General features: G+C 38.8%; 1 protein-coding gene across 1 annotated transcript in view; it reads left to right on the plus strand.

The window, feature by feature from the left end:
• Nucleotides 1–248: 248 nt before the first annotated feature.
• Nucleotides 249–25329, plus strand: part of GPR158 (G protein-coupled receptor 158) — a gene marked incomplete at its 5' end in the record, with an annotated part of 324229 nt that continues 299148 nt past the window's right edge. The window contains one exon of the mRNA XM_079912544.1: nucleotides 249–1150. Within this exon, the coding sequence (XP_079768670.1) occupies nucleotides 249–1150 (902 nt within the window). The remainder of the gene's footprint in view (nucleotides 1151–25329) is intronic.

Raw genomic sequence — 25329 nt, forward strand, 5'->3', positions numbered from 1 at the left:
TGCGCAATCCCGAGCAGACCCATGGTGGAGCAGGAGCAGCCGGCGTTGCCACAGGTGATCTGATCTCCTGCGACGGTAGCTCAGTCAGCCGCGCGTATTTCAGAACATCCCTATTTTAAAGTCCTTTTGGACTGGGTGCCAGCTGAAAAGGGGGAAGACTCCTAGTAAAAGTCTTAGTGCTGATAGATTGACGACCAAAATTTAAAAAGTGACTCCCTCCGTTACCTCCTCTCCTTGCTGCGAGGCAGATGGGAGCCATGGCTAACCCCTTACTCTGCTGCCTCCTGCTCGTTCACCTGGGATTGGGAGCTGCCGGCGCCAGCCGCGACCCTCCAAGTCGGACGGATTCCTCTCGAGAGAAGACCCTGAGGGCGAAGCAGCACGCCCAGCAGCCGGCTCGAGCCTCTGCCTCGGACCCCTCGGCTCCCTGGAGCCGCTCCACCGACGGCACCATCTTGGCGCAGAAAATCGCCGAGGAGGTGCCCATGGACGTGGCCTCTTACCTCTACACCGGGGACTCCCACCAGCTGAAGCGAGCCAACTGCTCCAGCCGCTACGAGTTGGCGGGCCTGCCGGGGAAGTCGCCTGCCCTAGCCAGCTCCCATCCCTCCTTGCACGGGGCGCTGGACACGCTGACACACGCCACCAACTTCCTCAACATGATGCTGCAGAGCAATAAGTCGCGGGAGCAGAACTCGCAGGACGACCTGGAGTGGTACCGGGCACTGGTGCGGAGCCTCCTGGAGGGTGAGCCCAGCATCTCCCGGGCGGCCATCACCTTCAGCACCGAGTCGCTGTCCGCCCCAGCCCCGCAGGTCTTCCTCCAGGCCACGCGCGAGGAGAGTCGCATCCTGCTCCAGGACCTGTCCTCCTCAGCACACCACCTGGCCAACGCCACGCTGGAGACCGAGTGGTTCCACGGCCTCCGGCGCAAGTGGAGGACTCACTTGCACCGCCGCGGCTCCAATCAGGGGCCCCGGGGCCTGGGCCACAGCTGGCGGCGCAGGGACGGTCTTAGCGGGGACAAGAGCCACGTCAAGTGGTCTCCGCCTTATCTGGAGTGCGAGAACGGCAGTTACAAGCCCGGGTGGTTGGTCACTCTCTCCGCTGCTTTCTACGGGTTGCAGCCTAACCTGGTCCCGGAATTCAGGTAGGGAGGGAAAAAAGATAAAAGCAAAGCCTTCTTTCCAGGTTCATGGGTAGGTGCGCATGTGGGGAAGGAACACTGTGGCTGTGACATTTAGGCCTCCCACCTTCAAAGCAGAGCCCCAGGCTGAGGGACACCCCACGCAGGCGCAAGTGCTTAGGGACAAGAAGTGCCCCGCATTTGTCAGCTTCAGACACTCAGCAAAAGCTTTTCTCTCAAATCAGTTCCCCTGCAAGGGGCAAGGGACGGGAGCTCTTGGTAGAGCTGAGAGATGCCCTATGTTTCTCTCTAACCCTCGGGAGAGCAGGGAGGGGAGTTCTCGGTCAGGGGTGATGCACTGCACCCTGGCAAGCTCAGGGCATGCCAGCCAGGCACAGAGTGGCGAGCCAACTCACAAGAGTAGGAAAGGGAGTGGGAAGAAAAGAGTTCGTTATTTCCGCCACTTCGGGATAGGCTCTACCTACTTCTTCCTACGTGTGTAGTTTGAGGCGCCAGTCTGTTGTTAGTCAGTTACCAGAGCGCCTAATGAAAACACTGCAATCCCCTGGGCAGTTCTGTCCCTTCAGCAGTGAGTCAGTCCCAGCAGCACAGCTGTCTCTAGGATCCATACTTTGCAGTTTGACAGGTGCGCTCCTTCTACTTGTCTCCCTCCTTCCCTCAACCCATCTCCCATTCCTTGGTCCCCTCTTTCTCCTGTTTTCTGTGTTAGGCACACCTAAGGGTTCTCTGGCCCTTCACATACACACATTTTATAAATGAACCTGGTTGAGTTATCCTAGGGAGGGAGGGATCAGTTCTCACTGAATTCACTCAGGGAGCTCAGAGAAAATTTAGTAATAGTTCTGTATTTCCTGCCTCAAGGTATAGCATTTGTGGGAAGATGAGAATTTGCAGATTAGCAGGTGGTAACTTGTGCCCTGGGACGTGCCTGATTTTTGGGGTGGGGGACTTTTAGAAGTAGCCCTGTTGAGTGAACATGAGGAACAGAAAGGAAAGAGTAGAAACTCCAAAGAAGGCCTGGGAGAAGGCCACAGATTGACTGGTATCCTCCCCAATTCCCAATGGGAAGAAGGTCTTGGGGGTTGAGGTTGCTTCTGTACTTTTTGGGAAACTGGGCAAAAGTGAGAAACGTGTGTGTTTTAATGCCCTTTTGGTACAACAAGGACAGGATGATGACCTGGTGAAAGTTACCAGGGGGAGTACTGGGTGGGCAAATGGGAGGAGTCAGAAAGCTTATTTGTCTTGGCACTGTTATTTACTGCTGAATGACCTCAAGAAAGTTGCTTAATCTCTCTGGGCCTCAACAACTTACCTATCAAGTAAGGGAGTGGAACTAGATGGTCTCTAGGGAGTTATAAAATTCTGTGGCTTTTAATGCTGGCAACACTTGAGAAGGTATAAATGAAAAGTAACCTCCTTTCTCTAATTCTGTATGACCATATTAAATGTTTTTTTGGTGTGTCTATCTCTTTAAAGGATCTTGTCTTAAACCAGCGTAACTCTTTCCTACTTTAAGGATAATCTTATTTCCTCCTGATTTCTGCAGGATCCTATTAGTAAAAGCTGAGCCCAGCTTTGAGTCTTTGCTATATTATTTGCTCAGAAAAGATCTGCAGATGCCATTCACTGCTAGAAAATTGCTTTTGGCCTTCGCATAAGCCTTTTCAGGGAGTCCCAGGGCCCAGGACTGAAAGATCAGTTGATCAATCGATCGATTGATCTATCCATTCATCCAGCTTACTAATGTATATTGATACTTTATGTTAGGCTCTGTGCTAACTGCTTTGCATGTATTATCTTGATTAATCCTCACAACAAACCTGGGTTAGGTTTTATTAGTTTCCCCGTTTTACAGAAAAGGAACCTGAAGCATAGAGAGATTAAGCTTCTTTCCTAAGATCACGCAGCAGTTAAGCAGTAGAGTCGGGATTTGAGCTCGATTCACACTTTTAACCACTATGCTAAACTCTGTCTCATGAAGGTGTCCTAGGAGTGCTGCATGTATTGCAGCTGCTGCATAAAAATATATGTATTTTCAAGGGTTAGATGTGAGACTGGGGATGAGAACCATTCATTTTCAGAAGTATTTCTCATAAGGCTTAGAAAGCATAGGTCACCTACATGAACTCAGGCCTTCCGCAGGCCAAGATAAAAGGCTGAGACACCAGGGGTCATGTCGTGTAGACTCACACGACCCTATCTAATTTTTGGACTATGTTCAGAAAATAGATTGTTTCCTCTGGCTGAGTCTCTTTAAGTGCCTTCCTAGTCATCGATGGTGTTCTTTAGCCAAGGCACGAAGCCAGGCCATTTAGTGTGTGGCTCTCTACAGAATCTGGCTCCTCCTAGCAGCACGCATGAAGAGCAGAATAAGTGCTCTCCTGTGAGTACTTTTGCCCCATGTCCCATGCTCCTCAAGTACTGTATTGAGGATTCGCACAGATGTTAATTATAGGAACTGGAAGAAATCTTAGATCAGATGGTTCTTCCTGTTTCATAAAGAAACAGATAAGAAAGGTGAAGCGACTTGTCCAAGAATCACACACTATGTCATATATATATATAAATTTCAATGGGCCTTTTCTGTCTCTTCATACTCATAAAAGGCAAATGTTTTTGATGTTGTTGATGTTTTATCACCTAAGATGTGTATTCTAAACTTTTATAACGTAAGTGAATAATATTGTACAGGTATGGTAACAGGTAAACCCCAAATGAATTTCTGAGAAACCATGACTAGGCTCTAATCATGATTTTAAATCTATTTTGAATCTATAGAGTGTTATTTGCAAAAAGCCTTATCTGTAATAAAAAAATTTGCTAATGATTTCCTCATGGAAGAGAAGAGGAGGATAAACTTTGTAGTAAGATTTTCATTTAACTTCAGTTACTATTTCAGCTAATATTTCCCCAGGTCTTACTTACAAGGTTCAAGATTTAAATTATATTTTATTTTTAGAGAATTCAAATCTGAAATATGAAATTCAAAAGTAATGTGGAAAACATGGTCAACTACCTTCTTCTATTAATGCTTATCACTGTAAAACACCTCTCAGAATAAATTTTATTCCTCTGCTTCAGAATGACACAGGTTTCTTAAATTTTAAGGCCTAGTATAAGACTCACATGTGAAGAGAAGTTTATTGCTCTTTTTTTCCCCCCAAAATGGCATTAGTGCTTTACCTAAATGGCTCCTGAGTCTTGTTATAGACCTATAGTATAAACACTTAAGTTCTCATCTTCTATCCCAGCAAAAAAAAAAAAGAGAGACTAACAATTTAAGGTATACTCTAAATTATTTTTATTTATCATATTAGGTTTGTGATGTCCTTGCAGAGTTTTCTTCAAAGTTAAGTCCTTTGCTCTTGTACACTAATTTTTCTGTGTGGAACTTAAAGTACTATGGAGTTTGAGCCCATTCTAATGAAATCATAGACATATTCCTGGTGGTGGTTGGAACTGTTTAGTGCCTAGGATGAATATAAGGTACCTAAGTGTTGGTTGAATTTAAATTCAGGTAAAGGAACCTTTGGGAATTCTTACTTGATGATCCGTAAGGGATTTTGGAATTCATTTGGTTTCTTTCCTCTTCTCATTGTACAGTGGAGGAAACTAAGACCCAGAGGGCTAAAGGAATTTGCTAGAGTGGCACAGCTCTTTTGTGGTGGGTTAGAATTAATGGGAACCAATATATATTGAGCATCTACTATGTGTCAGATGTTTTATAAATATCCCACTGCATGTAGTTCTTAGTATTCTCAGGTAGTTACAACTTCAGGAAAGTTGAGCAACTTGCCCAGGGCAACACAGCTAGTAAATTAGGGAGCGTGAATTAAATTTAGATCTATCTAGCTATGAGGCTTGTATTGTCTTTCTACTACCCTATGCTGCTATCTCTTAATTACCAATTTTGTTTTCACCTTGTTATTAAAAATGTAACATGGTATTGGCTTGAAATAATTAATATATTTGGCCAAATAAGTGACAGACACTTGTTTTTTTGGCCAATCATACAATCAAGTATGTTGTATAGAGAGAAGAGTATTAGACTTGAGTCAGAACTTTGCCCTAAGTCCCAGTTTTGTCTCTGACTGGCTGTATTACCTGTCTGAAAATCAGTTTCTGCACAATTAAAACGTGGAAAGAGACTTGGCGATATCCATATACCTTTATAACTCTTTGTTCTATGAGTTCTTAAGCGACCTATCCAACGGGCAACAAGGAGGCTTTGGAAACAGGACTGATACACATAAATGCAGTACCTTGTGGAAATGATATTGATGGGGGAGGAACGTGCAGAAGAAGAGGACACCAAATGAATGTCAGATGTGCATTTTTCCACCATAGTGTGGAAACGCCTTTTTAGAAACTTACATAATTAACATTGGTGTCACTGAGTCACTGACTCCTGAGGGGTTACTTCCCTCTCCTTCACAAACATGTGCCCACACACCTCCATCAGAGATTCTGGTATAGATCTCTGCAGATGCCAATTTACATAGTATTAGAGAAAAGACCATCTTGCTCTAGGCCAAACATATCCTGTCTCTCTTGTGGGTACTGGTAGTGGTGAAGAGGTTACCTATAGGAACACGACAGAGCTGTCTACCTGGGTAATGGAACAGAGTTTTTAGATGGACTTCTGCTGTTGAGGCTTTTGAGTCTCAATTATTTCATCTTTAAGCTGTGAATAGTAAAGTGTATCTTTGGGATTTTGTAAAGACTAAATGAAGAACTGTCATCACACAGGAAGTTCAGTAAATATTTTGTGTCACAGCGTCTGTCTTCCTAAATACTGAACACTTTTAGTTGTATTAAAGTCACATGATTTATAGTAATTTATAATTTATATAATGACTTAGTTTCATTCCTATTATTGCGAAGGCTTGTAATTACAGTGGATCATGGGGGAAATACTGGCCTTGGAGACAGGAGACATTGACCCCAGCCTGGACCACATCCTTGACTATGGTGTTCCCATGGGCAGCAGTTGCCTTTCTAATCCTGTTTCCTCATCTGTAAATTAAAGGGGGCTGGACTAGGTGACCTGTTGGGTTCCTTATAATCTAAAAGTCTATGATTATGTACATAATTAAATGTGTCACTTTAACTTGTGAAGTTTCGATGGTTATGCTGAAACCAGTTAATGTATCCTCACTTAAATGCAGATCATGTTCATATATGTTCAGTGTTTAACTTTATCATGGTCATTTACTCATAGGATATTTAGAGAAAGCCCTCTCGGTGTACACTGAATTAAGTATATATACTAAGGGAAATGAGAACTCCATTTCAAAATAAGAATAAGCATGATCTGAGTTTCTAGATCTTGAAAGATCACCTGAAATTTACTTAAAGTCAACAAGAAGCTGTTTCACAGATTTCTAAACCAAGGGCCTCAGTACACTTGTGTAATTTCCCCCGAGGTAATCAATGTTTAGGCATCCTGAAGCTCCTACTTACTGTTTAAAAACAACTTGTCTCTGACTTAACTCTGTAGTTGGTGGTAATACTTCAAAGGAGGCTATTTAGTGTGGTGTAGCAGTGGTACAGCATTATCTTGCCACCTTCTAGAACACGCATTCGGAAGCTGAAATGGGATTTCAAGACTGCTAAATAAATGATAAGAGTTTAGGCCTCCCCTCTGGGGAGAGAACTCATGCCTCACAAGACTGATTTTATGGCCTCAATTGCTGGATAAGTCAAATTTTACTTTCAACTTCATAAAAGCAGCAGTTTGTTGTTCACTGCTCAGGGTTTTAAGGCTACCTTTTTCCAAGATGCACTGTGTTTTATGATTATATTGTAATATACTGGGATGCCAAGAAGTATGCTGTTGGTGTTATTTGTACTTGGTTGGTACAGAAGCATTAGGGCCTTGTTTGTTTTCTCTATTCAGTTCTGGATTGATGTTCACAGGGTTATTTAAACAGAATTACTGAAACAGTACATTGGAATTTTGATAACTTTGGCAGCTTGATGGCCACTATGTGCAAACAGGCAGTTCAGCGGTCTTGGGGCTATGTTTCGGAGACTTTGCAGACACCAGCATCATTAGGCTCTTGCCCAGCACAGCTATGGCACATACGTACATTGGCTTGTTTTGCTGGTCTTTTAGTATTATTCGTTTTTCAAGTTTTAGCAAGAAACCTTTTCTGGTGTAATTTCTACTTTGGCTGGGCATTTACTCATCTAACAAGTCTTTCTTCCTAAAACTTAACCTATGAAAAGATTTAGGTGGATAGGCTGTTCTATAAAATACTTCTTCAGTTTAGGAAAAAATTAATGCTCTTGGCTAAAAGTCTTTCTCAGGTACCCACCCCCCCAGCCCCATTTTCTACAATACCAAACTTAGTGTAGGAACCATGACTGACTTTCTCTTTTACACCAAAGGATATTATAGTGCCTCAAAGCAATCACAGGAGTCACCTAGTTTTATTACCTTCATTATAGGTAGAATTTATAGAAAACAGAGATTAGCTTAAATGTGATCTGACCCCAAGATCATTTTCTCCAAAAAACAGTTTCCTTCCTTTTTATTAAAGAAGGCAGTCTCTTTCTCTTTTATAGTTAACTGATACTTATAATTAATTGAAATCCAGTTAATTTTTATTCATTGTAATACCTCTTGTAACTTTCTTCCATTTAGAATAAGACAAAACAGGATTAAAAAAACATCCTGTCCAGTTAGCAAAGTACCCAGTGCACTTATAACCTAAAAGGGAACTTAGAATTACATAAGATGTTGGTTTACTTTCTTAACCTGGTTTTCTCACCACTTATGTGTCTTCCAACGTGTATGCCTTATTACGTTATCGTGGAAGGATTTTTATAGAATAACAAGACACATGGCTTTTATCTCAGAAAGAGGAAAAGGTATTGTAGTACAAAATAATGTATTTTATCAATTCTAAGATGTACCTTTTCCACATTTTGATGTCTCTCAAACTGAGATGTGTCTTAATGATTGGGGGCATGTCATTTCCAATTGGCATACACTTTCTTTTAGTGGTACAGAATGTAATAGCATATCTTACAATTAATGGCATCTTATATTTGATGAACTGTGATATTAGAAAATGGGAAATTAAATTCCATGGTCTCTCCAACTATAAAGTTCTACTATCATCTATAAGCTATCAATATACAGCAAAATATGCCTGTATGGAAACAAAAAACCTAGACCTTACTGCTGTATATCAGATTGCTATTTGTCTTCATAATAATTTTTAAAACAAGACAAGCTATACTAAAACATGTAACTACACTGTCTTTTTAATATATGTGAAATACACAAAACATCGGGCCAGAAGCTGCAGAAACTTATTTTCAGAATAGGTGAGGTAAGGATTATCAAAATCTTTCCTACACCATCTGGCAAAGCGTTTCACTCACACTGTGGGGAGATGGATAGGACAGTGAGAATACAAGACCACTTATAAACTAAAAATAGAGGGACTAGATCTGTCTTTCCTTTCTAAAGTGCTTAGAGGTTTCAGGGTGGAAATAAAAGCTTTGTGGTGTAGCCATGTAACTAGTTTTGGTTAAAGAGATTTAAATGGAATTGTGGACGTATGCGTTTTTTCTCTTTCTTTTCTAGTCAGTTGCTGGGAATGGAATGAAGAGTTTGGCTGTCCCCTTATTTGATGCCTTAGACCACTGTGTAGAGCAGGGTGTCTCAACCTCAGAACTATCGACATTTGGGGCCAGATAACCCTTTTCTGTGGGGGCTTTTTCGCTGTAAGATGTTTAGCAGCACCCCTGACTCTACCCACAGGATGCCAGTAGCAACCTCCCTGCCCAGTGTGACAATCAAAAATGTCTACGAACATTGCCAAGTATCACCTAAGAGGTAAAAATGTCTCTGGTTGAAAGCAGCTGGTGTAGAGGGAACACATATAAAAATGCTATTCTGTGGCTATCCTATTTCAAGAGTTCTATATGTATCTATGTGTGTGTGTGTGTGTATGTGTGTGTGTGTGTGAGAGAGAGTGTGTGTGTGTGTGAGTTTGTCAGATCACATTTCTATTTGTTTGTCTGGAACATAAGATCACTGCATATGTATAATCTGACATGAATGAGAACTGGAAAATTTTGATGAATCGATGGAATATTAATTCACATTTAGATGTCATTAAGGCTCAAAAAGAACATCTGGCCAAATTATTTCCAGAACTTGTTGCTAAGCATGGATTTGCTACTTATATAGCTAAATGTCTCATATTTAAGATTTCCCATTAAAGGATGCATTTGGAAAAGAAAATGTGTGTGTGTGTGTGTGTGTGTGTCTGTGTGTGTGTGTGTGTGTGTGTGTGTGAACCTCTGTGGGGACAAAGAGAGGAGAAAGGGAGAAAGTAGGGGGTAGAGAGGAGTGTGGACAGGGAACAAATGGAGATGAATGAAATGATGAAAAACAGTTAGCAATCTATGATGCTGTGGAATAGTGTTTTACTTTTTCATGAAGCTCTGTTTACCACTGAGCACTTTCATAGTTCTGATGAAACTGAATTATTCTTTTCTAGCAAGTAGTGAGGAATCAAGTTCCTGAAGATTTAATCATTATAAAGATAGGTTGACTGTGCTTGCATTTCAGAACTTTATCTCAGGAAGTCAAAGCTATAAACAGGCTGATGCAGAGCTTATCCATTAAAGGAATATTAATACCTTACAATATATATTCTTAAAATGCTCTGGTTTTTTTAATGATTTTTTTTTTTTTTTGGCTGCGCTGCATGGCTTGCAGGATCTTAGTTCCCCGACCAGGGATCCAACCCAGGCCCCCTGCAGTGGAAGCTCGGATCCTAACAGCTGGACCACCAGGGAATTCCCTAAAATGCTCTGTTTGCCACTTTACCTTTATTGATTCAACTAGAAGCTGTTCATAATTTGAACATATTATAAATGAAATTTCCTAGAAGAAATAATTAAAATGACATATTATATAGACATTATTTAAGGCTTTAACATGTTTAAAGACAGTTTTTAACAATACTATGTTTAGAATCCTGTCAGAAGAAACCTTAAAAAATAACAATGGCTACATGATGGAAAAGAATGTTTAGGCTTTACAAATTACCATAGCACAAACTGATGCATGCCTGCTTCCTCATGTGCCATCCATAAACATGTAGTACATGTGAGCTTCAGGGGCAAGAAACGAGGAGCGTGCTGCTGTATATTGTGTTGATTACAGAGAAATGAGAGATGATGTTGTGAATGTTAAGAGATGAGACCAAAGCTCATGAAGAGAAAGATGAAGGTTACTATTTATCTGGATAAGGCACACTTGAGAAAGCTGTTTCAGGTACTAACTTAATAATTAGATTTGTGGGAAGGCCCTCGTATTACAGCCCTCTGAAAGTTATTTAGAAATCTATTTGTCTTTCCACTTTTTTGAGAAAGAAGCAAATAACAACTGGGGCATTCTTGAAAGAAACAATGTTCTAGTAAACATCCTGGGAAAGCTCCTTTTTGAAGAATTAGAATTTTAGAAGTAAAAAGGATTTTAGAGATCATGTAATCCAATTATTTTTACTTTTACACATGAGGAAATTGAGACCCAGGGAAGTGGTGACCATCACTTGCACTGGCTATGGCTGCAGTGAACTTGTAGTTTAATAACAGGCACAGATAAAAAGACCCTGAGTCATCAAGTAAACATTAATTTACGGTCATTATTCACTGATTCCAAACTTGGCTGGGTATCAGGATCACCTGAAAAGCCTGATAGTACATTCCTAGGCCCTTTCAGACCCTGTGAAGAAGACATGTGGGGACAGCTTCAGAAGTCTGTATCAAAAACAAAGTCTTGGGGCTTCCCTGGTGGCGCAGTGGTTAAGAATCCACCTGCCAATGCAGGGGACACAGGTTCGATCCTTGGTCCTGGAAGATCCCACATGCCACGGAGCAACTAAGCCTGTGTGCCACAACTACTGAGCTCGTGTGCCACAGCTACTGAGCTCGTGTGCCACAGCTACTGAAGCCAGCGCGCCTAGAGCCCGTGCTCCACAACAAGAGAAGCCACTGCAATGAGAAGCCCGCGCACCACAACTAAGAGTAGACCCGCTCGCCGCAACTAGAGAAAGCCCGCGTGCAGCAACGAAGACCCAACGCAGCCAAAAATAAATAAAAATAAAGTAAATTTCAACAAAACAAAACAAAACAAAAACCAAAGTCTCCATAATTCACAAGGAGCTGGTCCTTAAACACAAACGTGGGAAAAATTAAACAGTATCTGATAAGCTTGAAACACATAAAATTCCTTTTAAACGATTTTAAGAGTAAGAATTAAGAGTTGTAAATACTTGGCAGCTTCAGCTGTAGTCGTGCAAAAACTTTGGCTGCCGGCCATGACCCTACTGGCAAGGGCAGAATGACTAGTAGGTTATGAAGGCAGAGGGATCACAGAGACTATCATGAGAGCAGCTGCCTCTTGTTGTTATAATTTGTCTCTTTATGTAAACATCCTATTTCCCCAACCAGTTCTACAGGTCCTTCAAATGCAAGGACCACATTTCATGATTTCCCATATTCACTGCCTCTTGAAAGTGCCTTGCATATTTCAGGAAGTATGGAATAGTGTCTAAGAAGAAGGGTTTTAGGATTAAAAACCTAGATTTGAATCTATGAGCTTCCACTTTCACTTACTGTGTGATACTGGGCAAGTTATTTCCTTCTGTGACTCAATTTCTTTATCTGCAAAGAGTACAGATTACACTGTAAAGAGTAAACAATCTTACCTATGTAAAGAGCTTAGCATAATGTATGGAATGTGTTATTTAAAAAAATAACGTGGGCTTCCCTGGTGGCACAGTGGTTGAGAGTCCGCCTGCTGATGCAGGGGACACTGGTTCGTGCCCCGGTCCGGGAGGATCCCACATGCCGCGGAGCGGCTAGGCCCGTGAGCCATGGCCGCTGAGCCTGCATGTCCGGAGCCTGTGCTCCGCAACGGGAGAGGCCACGGCAGTGAGAGGCCCACGTACCGCAAAAAAAATAAATAAATAAAATAAAAATAAAATAATAACGTATATAACATGCGCCTGGCTAGGAGTATGGGTACTGAGGATATAATAGCGAAAATGACAGATAAAAATCCCTGTACCTGTGGATTATTTTGGTGGGTGGGGGGACATAGATGACAAACAAGCAAGATAAATATAATTCTTGATACAAACAAATGCTATAAGAAAATAAATATGATGTGGTAAAGAACGGCTGAGAGGTAAGGCGTGTTGCAGTAAATAGGGTGATTAAGGAAAACCTCTCTGAAGATGTGACTCTGAGTTAAGAAATGAAGGATGAGGAGACAGCCATGAAACAAGCTTAAGCTTAGGAATCATGCTTGAGATAGGGAACAGCGAGAACAAAGGCCTTGAGATAGGAATGAGCTTCAAATGCTCTAAAAGCACAAAGAAAGTCAATGTTGCTGGAATGTAGTGGGGGGGGGTTGACATAGAAAATGAGAGTAAGGGATGTAGAAGGTGCTCAGTAAGTGGTTAAAATACAGAAACATGTTAAGGGTTTTACAAATTTCTAGCCCTGTAGTACTATGTAGATTGTGGATGTATTTTCGTTTTCTTTGCTTTCCATTTTTCTTTCCTCCTTTCTGTCTTGGCCTTCCTGCCCAGTGCCTCCCTTAGCTCTGAGAGCTTGGGCTTTCCAGCTTCTCTGATGAGATTTCAGTCAAAGAAGCTATTTACAGCTGCTCCATTCTTGGCTGTGAATGAATACACTGAAAGAGTTGAGTGGTAAGGGAGGTAGAGATTGAAAATCTAGAATTTCTTGCAAAAATCAGCTGGGTGCTTTTCTTGTTCCCTGGCTTAAACCTGTACGGTGAAACCCTTTCCAAACACAAACAGCAGGAGACTAAAGGCAGAGGCACAGCAGGCAAACTCAGGGGCAAAACACTTTCTCCCTCACCAGCATGCCTGAGATGACATGCAGTGGGTCCCCTACCTCTCTCAAGCTTGTGGCGGGCAGGTCTTGTCGTTTGGCATTTCCCGCCTCACTCTGTTGTCTTTTATGGTGAGGACTAAGATGTCCGGTTAGGGGCTGCCTCAGAAACTGCCAGTGAGAGGCACAAGATACAGAAGTGAGACTGGAAAAGCCAGAAGGGACACCACAAACATTTGGACATGAATTTGGAGGAAGCAGACTTTGTACCATAGGAAAGGAAGTATAGGCAGAAGTACATCTCTAATGAAGAGAATTATCAATGGAAAATTGGGATTATGAATTTTGGGGATTAAAATCATCACCATGATACACTGATGATGATACGATGATCAGCTTCTCTGATACGACAAATGTGAAACTTAGCTTCTTTATATTTCACTTTTCCTTTCTCTACTCTCTCCATTGTTTTATTAATTATATTTAAAATTTTTCTATTGGTTACCTTGACTTTTATATCCATCAATTTAAAATAGTATCTTCTATTCTTTTCTTTCTTTATGCTCCTACTCCTATTCCAATACTTTTAGGTAATTCAAGATGGTAACATTTTCAGTCTGTCACTGCAGTAAAAAAAAAAAAACCCAAAACCCACTTCTGTGTTTTGTCCATTAGTTGCTTCTAAAAATTAAAATCTGAATATCTGAATCTATGCCATTTTTAGAATGTTCCAAATTTCAAGGACCAATGGATTTTCCCTCCCTTTTTTTTAGATCAGTTGCACAAAACCATGTTACCTTTAGTTTGTGCATGTCTGCATGGAGACTTTTCACCTATTTTCCCTCCATGCAGCTGCCAATTGCTTTTCTCTTCACGTTAAAGAAATAAAAAGAAACCCTATGTTTTCTTATTTCTAAGATCATCCAACTTCTTAATCAATCGTTTGTTAAAGAAAATTTACATTTTTGTTGAAGACATGCTTCTTGGAGTCCCATAATTTGTACAAATTGCTTTAGGTCTTCTGCAGAATACCTATCATGGAACAATTTTCAAATTATTGAAATTTTGGATCCAGCTGTGTGTTGGGTGCTGGTCCTCTTATTTCAAGAATTCTTCTTTTTTCCCCACCCCTAAAACGCAATTTCAAGTACTTTTTCAGAAAGAATCTGTGGAAGGTAAAATTTCTAAGTCTCCCCGTGTCTGAAAATGTCTTTGTCTTCATGCATGATTGATTGTTTGTCTGTATATAGGATTATAGGTTCAAAGTCATTTTGCCCTCAGAATTTTAAAGACATTGTTACATTGTTTTTAGCATTCATTGTTGCTGGTGAAAAATTTGTTATTAACCTGATTCATTATACCTTTGTAGGTAATCTTTTCTCCTCACGGAAACTCTTAAGATCTTTTCTTTTTCCGTGGGGTTCTGAATGTTCATGATGATGTGCTTAGATGTGATTCTTTTTATTCATCAACCTCATCACTTAGTTGGCCCTTTTAGACTTTTCCACTCAGTAATTTTCTTTTATGATGGCTTAAAACTACGTTCTGCTATGCATTTTCTCTTTCTGGAACTCCTATAGTTAGGTATTCAACTTTCTGGATTGATCCCTGTATTTCTTAGCTCTTCTCTCATTTTTCATCTCTTTTTCTTTACTTTCTAGAAGATTTTATTTTTTCTACCTTTTTGAAAAATTAAATTAGTTTTCATTTAGCACTCATTTTTACTTTCCATGAACTCTTTCTTGCTCTAATTATTTCTTTTTCATAATTGTATGTTCATTTTCTTAAATCTCTTTGAGATATTAATTAAAATATCTATTGAATTGTCTTCTGTTCCCTGAATTATTGCTGTTTGTTCCAGGTTCAGTTATTTTGCTTGTTCATACCAGTTCTTCTCCTTTATGCTACCAGTTCATCTCAAATATGATCCTTATTAGCCATCAATGTTATGACTGAAGGGCTAGGTAAACATATATAGCTAGATGGCATGGATTCCTACGGCAGATGAGTAGCCTAGTTCCTCAGTAGGCCTCCCCTTGACTGTCAGGCTTTCAACATTCATTTTAGGATGCCTGAGAAGGAAGCTGGCAGTTTCTGGCTCACCCTAGACGTTTACTCTGGGAGAACTATAACCATTTAGAAGTTTTAGTTCTTTCCAGACATTTCTTTCAATCTCTTTACAGAATAGATCTTGGTTTTTAGCTTGGGAATAAATGTCATCACTGCACGCAAGGAGAGGATGTGCCAACTCGTGTAACTGTTTAGAAGGAAATTCTTCAATTCATCACCTTGATGTCTGCCTCATTTTCTACTTCCACTCTTGATACCTGTTGACTTTGAGCTTAAAATCTTTCTGGAAACTCTGCTTAAAGAATAGTTTCCACCTCTGTTCCAGCCTTCTCCTGAGCATGTCCTGGGCTTAGCTGCCACCACTCTGGCTTATCATCAGTATGGTGCTGAAGAATTATGTCAAATTTCTGGTCAACTACTTCTTCTCATTCCCTCTTGTATCTATTTACTGCCATTAAAGTGGAGGGACGAGGTGGAGAAACATGCTCAACTCACCAACTTAAACAAGAACTCAAACTTAGGTCTTCTGACCAGTCTCCTTACCCTTATACCTAAGTTATGGACATCATACTCAGTTATTTTACTTATTAGGTGTGTGTCCTTAGGTATGCTATTTCACTTCTTTGTGTCCCAAACTTCTCAACTATTATTTAGGAGAATGATATTGACCATATATAGTCGTAATATAAATTGGGGAGAATAATATCAGTCACATAACAGTTCAGTGAGGGTGTTTTAAGGGTGTATAGCATAATGTATGACACACAATGAGTACCCAATAAATGATAACTTAAAACATAGGGTTATAAGCATACAAGTACATCCTATATTTAGTTCATATCTTGGGTATCTAACCAAAGTACTTTAATTTAAATTCCAATGGGAACATTTAAAATTTACTTTATATTTATAGCCTTGCTTACTGTTATTATTTCTAAATCAGAAGAATTCATTGGCACAAGCTATATATCTTTCTCTGAAAAGTTACTATGAACGGCTAATTTGTACCTTTTGTATAAAATATTAGGGTCTACAAAGAAGTCATTTAGAATAAAAAACTGCAGATTATCAGATGGGTAATTTGACTTGAAGAGCTATATGAATAAGAACCAACAGAAAAAAGAAATATAATGATTTTAAAAATGACTAACAAAAAAGATTATTTTCACTTAGCTATTGTAGCCAAGCATAACTGACTTGTTTAATGAAATCACCAGGAAACTCAAGGTAGAAAATCGTTATATTTTAAGACAGGTTAGTGTCCACATTAGACATTTATTTTCTGACAGAATATACTTTCTTCTTATTTTTTCTCCCCTAGCAATTAAAAAAAGTATGTCTTTGGACATATTATATAACTTTTCTGAACCTTATTTTCCTCATCTATAAATCAAGAAAAGTACTTGCTCTTTTATAGAAGTGTTATTTGAATAAAACGAGTCAAGACAGGTGATCTCTTTGTAGTGGGTTTCCTGACAAGGGATTTTCCACCCCATTTAGAAATGGTCATATTCAAAGAGGTGATATAAAGAACACTGTGGATGTGTTTGATAAAATAAACTGTCCTTTCTTCATTTAAAATTGAAATAGAATGTAGCTCAAAATTATTGCAGTGAAGGAAAACCATAAAATGAGACATTAGTCAGCTACTTTTGCAAAAGCAGCAAACTCAAAATGTATTTTTCAGGGGGACAATCATCTATTATCAAACTTTAAACCCTAGCACCTTTAAGATATGTGCTGCACTTAACTTTGAAAAAGGATCACCTTCAAGAGCCCCAAAGATTGTATACTTGTGGATGGAGAACTGATGTTCTGATTGACCTTACTTCATATTTATTGGTTCTCTCTCTTTTTAGAAATCAAACTTGAGTTATTTTCCCCACACAAAATACACAGATCTTCCCAAGGAAGGTGTGACCTGATTGCCAAAATGCCTTCCAAGAACAAGAAGTCAGACAGAGGAAGACATTTGTCACTATGTCAAGCTTTGGCAAGCTTCTCTGGACATGGCAGCTGCAAAGTAGTGTGGGAGAACATTTTCTTGCTTTAAGACAGACTGTTGTCAAATTCTTCAAGATAATCTAGAGGGAATCAGACTGTGTTCTTGGTTCTCCTGTACTTCTTGTAGTTATGGGTTTGAGCTAAATGATAGAGATGTTTTTGTGAGCAGTGTTTTCTGAGGATGAGAGGCCCCAAGTGAGGAAGTTACCCAAAGATGATTGAAACATGAATCTACAGTCTTCTACAGTTATAAGGAAACAGAAAGGAAATTGCTCTTCGTCCCTTAAAAAAAAAAAGTCTCTTTTCCTTGATCCCACCCCACTAGCAACTAACCTGTGAAGTGTGCTCTTCTGTTCATGTGCTATTTGTGTGCAAATCATTTCAGTTAAATAATTGCTATATTTCTCATTATTCTGCTTACTTTTTATTTATACAATTCTGTTTTAAGAATCTCTTCCTGCTATGTATACAACCAGTCCATTTCCCCATTGATGCCTAGGACTCTACTGCTAAATAGCATGTAGAAATTGTCCAGTTCTAGGGATGGACATCCAGATAGTCTTCAGTTCCTTGCCATTACAATGACACTATGGTAAGCTTATACACCCCTTTATGGACCTGCATGAGAATTTCCTTGAAAGATAAACTGAATTGCAGGATTTCTGGGTCACCGGGAGGGGTAAACATCATTTTACAAAATATTGCAAGGTTGCTCTCTAGACAGGCTGCGTCAGTCTACATATCCACCAGCAGGGCACAGGGGCTCCTATAGCCTCACTTTCCTGCCAACACTTGGCATCATACAGGTTTCTAATTTTTTGCCATTTTAATGAATGTAAAGTGATATCTCACTATTGTTTTACTTTGCATTTCTCTGACTACTAATTAGCTTAAGCATCTCTTCATGTGCGTGTAAGCCTGTTGGGTTTACTTTTCTGTAAACTGCTTGTTTATAGCCTTTGCCCATTTCCTATTGTGATTCCTATATTTCTGTTTCGCTGCAAGAGATCCTGCTGTATTCTAGATATTATTTCCTTGTCAATTTTAGACACTGCAATATCACCCAATCTGTCATCTTTCAGGTAACTTTGCCCATAATATCTCCCCTTGAATGGAATTTTAAAAAATTTCTGATGCTACTTACTTAGTCAAAATTTTGCCTTACAGTTTATGCTTTTGGGTTTCATTTTAAGAAGTCTTTCAATGCTTTGCCACAAAAATATTCTCTTATAATCAACTACTACCATTAAAGTTTTACCTTTCACAGTCAGGTCTTTAACATTGGGAGTTCACCTTGGTATATGATATTGGGTAGGGATCCTGTTATTATTTTTATCCATTCAGTGAGCCAGGTTCCCAACATTATCAGCCTTTATCATACAAATAAGTGCCTTATATGCATGTGTATGTCTCTGAGCTCTCTGTTTTGTTCCACTGTTTCCCATGTCTGTTTTCTGGTCAATACTGTTATGTTTCATTGCTGTGGTTGGGTAGTATGTCTCAATATTTGCTTAGGCAAAGCCTACCTCTTTCCCCTTTTCAAAGCTGACTTTTATTTTTCTACTTAAAGTAAGCTATCAAGTTTCTAAAAAAAATCTATATTGAATTTTAATTGGTTCTGCATTAAATTTATAGCTCCATTTGATGAGAATTGACATTTTTAATACAGTAAATTATTCCCTTTCAGAGCATGTGATGTCTCCATTTATTCAGATCATCTGTTTTGTCCTTCAATAGAGCTTCAAAATTTCTCCATAAAGGTTTTGTGTATTCTTGATTAAGTTAACGTCTAGATAATTTATGGGTTCTGTTGCTATTTTAAATGGCATCTTTTTAGTTATAACTTTTGTTGGAGATTGTTGGTGTAGAGAAATGCTATTGATTTTTGTACATTGATCTGGTATCCATCAACCCCGCTGAACTTTTTATTCTCATATTTGTCTGTTGATTTTATTGCTAAGCAGTCATATCATCTACAAATAATCTGATCTTTATATCTCATTTCTTTTTTTTTCTTACAGAATTAGTTGTGACTTTCAGTAACTATGTTAAACGGCATCAGTGATAGTAAACATTTTCGACTTAAAGGGAACATCTTGAAGAAAAAGTTCTTCCTTTAAGTATAGGGTTGATAGAGGCAAGTTTTACCAAGTTAAGAGTATCCTTCAATTTCTAGTATACCATTAAAAAAATTAGGTGTTGGAACTTTGTAAAATGCCTTTTTACATTGATTAAAACAATCATATAATTTTTCTAACTTCTTCTATTATTGCTGTGAATTTCATTGATATACTTTCTGATGTTAATTTAAAACATCCTTTTATTCTTGAGATATACTCCAGTGGGTCATAATGTATAATTATTTTAATATATTTTAATATTTGCTTAGCCAAGATTTCCTTTAGGATTCTTGGATCTATATGCAGAGTTAAAATGGGACTTTGTTTTTTTTATATTGTCCTCATGTGGCTTGGAATCAAAATCATATAAAATAAATTGGATAATTTTGGGTTTTATTGGTTTTAAGAACTTGTAAAAATAAAAGAAATTTTCCTTAAAAGTTTGGTAGAATTCATATACAAAACCATGTTCGCAAGCCTGAAGCTTTTCTGGGAAGTGAATGATTTAAAACTCTCTATGCTTATGGTTGTATTCAAGTTTTATATTCCTTTTGTGGCAAATTTGGCATTGTATATTTTCTATCAATTTATCCATTGTTTTCATTTCCTCTAGTTTTTAGAAGTTTGTTACAAAATAATCATATATTTTAAAAATAATAATAGCTTTAAAAAACATTCCTTTGTATCTTCATTCTGTGTATTGTTTATTTGCCTATTTCCTGTTTATTTGCATATTTTCTCCTTAATTCTTGAGTCTCCCTTATTTATCTTTTCAAAGAAATTTAGTTTTTTTATAACTAAAAATTTTTAAACTATTTTGAAATACTTTCAGACTTTCAGAAGATTAGCAAAGACAATACAGGAAGTTCCCATATACCCTTCACCCAGCTTCCTATAACATTAACATCTTACATAAGATTATTAAAAACTAAGAAACTAATATTAGTACAACACTGTTAACTAAGCTACAGATTTTATTCAGATTTCCTCAGTTTTTCCACTAATGCTCTGTTTCTCTTCCAGGATCCAAAATAGGATACCATATCTTATGGGCTGAATTATGTTTCCCCAAAATTCGTATGTGGAAGTCCTAACTCTCAGTACCTCAGAATATGACAGTATTTTGAGACAGTACCTTTAAAGAGCTAATTAAGTTAAAATGAGGTCATTAAGATGGACCCTAATCCAATATGACTTGGGTCTTCATAAGAAGAAATTAGGGCACAGGAACACACAAAGGGAAGACCATGTGAAGACACAGAGAGAAGATGGCCATCTACAAGCCAAGGAGAGAGGTCTCAGAAGAAACCAACCCTACAGATGCCTTGACCTTGGACTTTTAGATTCTAGAATTATGAGAAAATACGTTTCTGTTGTTTAAACCACCCAGTCTGGGTACTTTGTTATGGGAGCCCTAGCAAACTAATATATCATTTGTTTCTCATATTTCCTTAGTCTCCTCCAATCTGTGACAGTCTCTCAGTCTTTCCTTGCCTTTAAACAATACTCTCTTATGTTATCAACTATCAGTTGACACTTTTGAAGAGTGCTGCTAAGGTATTTTGTTGAATATCCCTCTATTTGGATTTGTCTGATGCTTTCTCATGATAAGCCTGAGGTTATGGGCTTTTGGGAAGAATACAATAGAGGGGAAATGCTCTTCTCATTGCATCACACCACAGAGTACATAGTATCGATATGTCTTATTACTGGTGATGTTAACCTTGGTCACTTGGTTCCTGGGGTGTTTGCCAGGTTTCTCCATTCTAGTTACTATTTTTCCCTTTCCGTATTTTATTCTAAGTGAATCACTAAGTTAAGCTCACACTCTAAGGGAAGGTGAATTCACTTCTTCCTGGAGGGAGGGGTATCAAAGAATTTTGGACATATGTTAAAACATAAGGGAAGGTGAATTCACTTCTTCCTGGAGGGAGGAGTATCAAAGAATTTTGGACATATGTTAAAACCACTACAGTAATTAATAAATGTTTTGGGGGAGATGATTTGAGCTTATTCAAATATCCTGTTTCTTCTTAATGTTTTTCCCACTAATTTTAGGATTTATCAGCAGGTCTTGCCTGCAACAATTATTAATGTGGTATTCTAATGATGATTTTCTATTTCCCTCATTCCTTCTAAATGTATGAGTTGGAATTCTTTTGTAACAAAGAGTTCTGTCTTCTTCCTCATTTATTAACTTAATCATTTATTCATATGAGTATGGACTTATGGATATTTATTTTGGGGGTTGAATCCGATATTATCATTATTTATTTCATTGCTCAAACTACTCCAGCTTCGACAATTGGGAACTCTTTTAAGTTGGCTTGTGTGTCTTTTTGACATGCCCTTGTTCTTATTTTCTGAAAATGATGCTTTAAGTGTACCTTGCATTTTCCCTGCCCCAGCCCTAGGTTCAGTCATTTCTCTAACCCTTGTTCCAGAATTTTATTTTACTTGTAGTGTATTCACTGCCATTCAAATCTAAGTATTCATTAATTTTCTTTTTCAACCTAAGGGTTATTTAGGAATTTGTTTTAATTTTCCAAACATGTGAGGTATATTTAAGCTATCCTTTTAAGAAACTTAATTTATAATTTAATGCATTATGACTAAAGGACATAGTTCGTATGACACTGATCCTTTGGAATCTGAGGTTCCCTTTGAAATATTATCTCTGGTTTATTTTTGGTAAATATTCAGTAAATATTCTGTGCATGTTAAAACAAAAAGTGAATTATTTGTCACATGAAGAGCTCTATATATGCCTAAATAGCTTAAGTCTACAGCTTAATTGTACTGTTGAGATATTTGCTAATTGCTTCTTTCTCTTCAATCTATCAGTTTCTCAGAGGTATGTCAGAATTTCCAACAATTATTTCTTTCTTATGTCAATTGTTGATAAATATACACACAAGCACACACACGTGCCTTTGGCAGCATGTATGCCCTTGGTAGCTATATCCTCTAAATCCACTGTATCTTTTCCACATATACAGTGTCTATATTGGTTAGATGTTCCAGTTACCTATTTCTGCATAACAAATTACTGAAAAACCTAGGGGCATAAAACGAGCATTTTTCTCACAGTTCTGTGGATCACAGATCTGGGAAGGGCTTGGCTGAGTGGTTTGTTTCTAGTGTATGCAGTGTCAGCTGGCATGGCTGGGGCTGGAAGACCCACTTCTAAGGTGGCTTCTTCATTCATATATCTGGCAACTGGGCTGCGAAGTTTGGAATAGCTGGGGGATGCATGGGCACTGCTCAGTAAACTCTCTTTCCACATTTACTCCACCTGGCACCTTGCATTTACTTCCAGCAGGGTAATAGGGTAGTAGGGCTTCTTATCTGCAGAATACACTTACTCCTCTCAAGTCTCCCACCCCCAAAGTCTTATCTCACTGTGATATTGTCTTGAAGTCAGGGCTTAGCCAACTGAATGAGACCCAGATGAGCATGAGTGCTATGTGTATAGTTCAAGTATAGTATCTCTCAATTTAAAGACCTGTAAAGAAACATTATCTGTCCCCTGCCCCCAGTATCCCTGAAACATCCACATGTGATAACGAGATAGGACAATTACAATAACACTTCAGTTGAAAAAGCAGGGGAACAGGATACACATAGCAGTTACTAGTCTATAGCAATTCTGAAATTCATTTCAACACATACTGCCAATTCCTTGATTAGGACCAGTCCTGCTCCCTGGGAAAATTCTCTTAAGGTCCTGGCTTTACCCTCTGGCCTCTTGATTCTGTCCTCTGAGCTACCCTTCCTTTTCCCTAAGAAACTGACTATATTTGCAATTGAGTGGCCTTCTCAGCCTGCTTCTTGCCCATAGAAGGGTGGGGGTGGGGAAAGTGTCTTTTAAAATTTTGCACTCTCTCTTTTCTTTTTAATTCAAGATGATAGTGCTCCTACCTATGCTATTCATTGAAAAACGTAGGTTTCCTATGAATCTTACTGGATTTCATTCTATTAGACAGAAGTCACATTTACAAATCTCTTTAAGACAGGAAGTTTTCTATCTTGGGTCCTGTGGTTACTGTGCTAATAATGCCCTGAGAATCTTAGAATCCCTGTTGTTTGTCAGCGAGGGTCTATGAGGCATACCCGTAAGACCATCAGAAGTCCTTTAGTCTAGCTGAGCGCCTCTATGAAACACTGCCTTAGACCTTTCTTAAGTTTTAACAAAGGATTTTCCAGACCCACCCTGAGGTGGTTCTTTGCTCTGAAGCCATTTCATATTCTGAGAATCTTTTGCTAGAATAGACAGGGGATGTGCAAGTTTTATTTCCAAATCCTGACTCTAATACTTCCTCTAAATTTCACCCCAAAACTAAGCAACTCCACAACAGCATTATTCACAATACCCAAAAGATGGAAGCAACTCATTGTCTATCAACAAATGAATGAACAAACAAAATACAGTATATACATACAATGCAATATTATTCCATTAAAAAGGAAGGAAATTCTGACACATGATACAACATGGATGAAACCTGAGGACATTATACAAAGTGAAATAAGCCAGCCACAAAAAAGACACGTATTGTATGATTCCACTCATGAGATGCCTAAAAGCATCAAATACTTAGAGATAGAAGTTAGAATTGTGGTTCGAATATAGGAGCTGGGCAGAGGAGGGGGATGGGAAATTGTTGTTTAATGGGTATAGAGTTGTAGTTTTGCAAGATGAAAAGAAGTCTGGAGACTGATTGCATAACAATATGAAGTAATTAACACTACTAAACTGTACATTTAAAAATGGTTAAGATGGTAAATTTTGTTATATATATTTTACCACAATTAAAAAATTTAAAAAGCCAAAAACAAAACAAGACTAAGCAACTCTTTCTTTAGTTCATGCCTTTCTCTTTGTATTCTATCACAGTCAGCTAGAAAAAGCCAGGTAGTATTCTCTGCATTTTACCTAGAAACTTCCTTAGATATATCCATAAGTTCATTGGTTTACAGGTGACAGTGTTGCCAAACTTTCCAACTATTATGTACCAAAGGTTGCTTTTTCTTCTGTCTCCAGTATCATTTCTACACTGTCCTTTAAGACTCACCAACATATTCCCACTTTTATTGACCATTTCTTTGAGGCCCTTCTAGCTTCTGCCTCTGCCTTGGCCCAAAGCCAGTGCCATACGTTTTAGGCTTCTGTTATGTAAGCAACCCCCTGCTAGGCACCAGGTCCTGTTCTGGTTATCTACTGTTTGGAGGAAATGACTGATGGCAGCTGGTCTAACAGCATCTGTTTTTATCAACTCTTTATTTTGGCAGAACCTCTGCCCTGATTCCCCATCAAAATTGACTAATGGGTTGTTACTGTCAATTTCTGTAGTGATGAAGAAGGAAAATTATGGCCCAAGGTAACGTGGTGAAGAAACAAAAGAATTTCAAAACGTTCCTTCAACATATCCAGTTTTTCTTTCCATTCATTCACCCATAGCAGTCCATGATAGTTTTCTGTTTCCTTGGGTTTTCGCACGTGCACGTGCTCTCTCTCTCTCTGGTCATGGTTATTTTAGCTACTGTTCACATCTCTCTAGCATCTGCAATTTTTCAAGGTTAATTTTGGGGAGGTGGGCGCTGATTTAAGAGCTGAGGGAAAATATTACAAAGACATGGGCTATGGAAATTTTAGTCTGGTGGGAAAAACATCATTAAAAATCCAATATTATAATAAAAGGTGCTAATGATATGAAGAAGGTAAGCACAGTGTATTATGGGGAGAATAGAGAAGCAGTTTCTAAATGAGACTTGGAGTTCACAGAAGGCTTTAAAAAGGAGCCAGGTAGGAGCTATGATAGGTGAAGCACAACTGAGACAAAGGAACTTCAGATATAAAGGTATCTATAAAAGAATGATTTTTTGAGATAGCATGATTTAGGACCCCACAGGTAATTCTGAATCGTCTGGAACAAAGAATGTATGCAAGTGAGTGGGTGGAGAAGTTAGAAGTAGGAGGGGCTTGAATATAATGTTATAGCAAGGAGCTTGGATTTCATTCTTCAGGAGAGTGGGAAATATTGATTTTAAGCAGGGAATGTGAGGATCATATTTACAAGTTTCAAAGATTAAACA

The sequence above is a fragment of the Stenella coeruleoalba genome, assembly GCF_951394435.1.
Source record: "Stenella coeruleoalba genome assembly, chromosome: 2".
Classification (NCBI taxonomy): domain Eukaryota; kingdom Metazoa; phylum Chordata; class Mammalia; order Artiodactyla; family Delphinidae; genus Stenella; species Stenella coeruleoalba.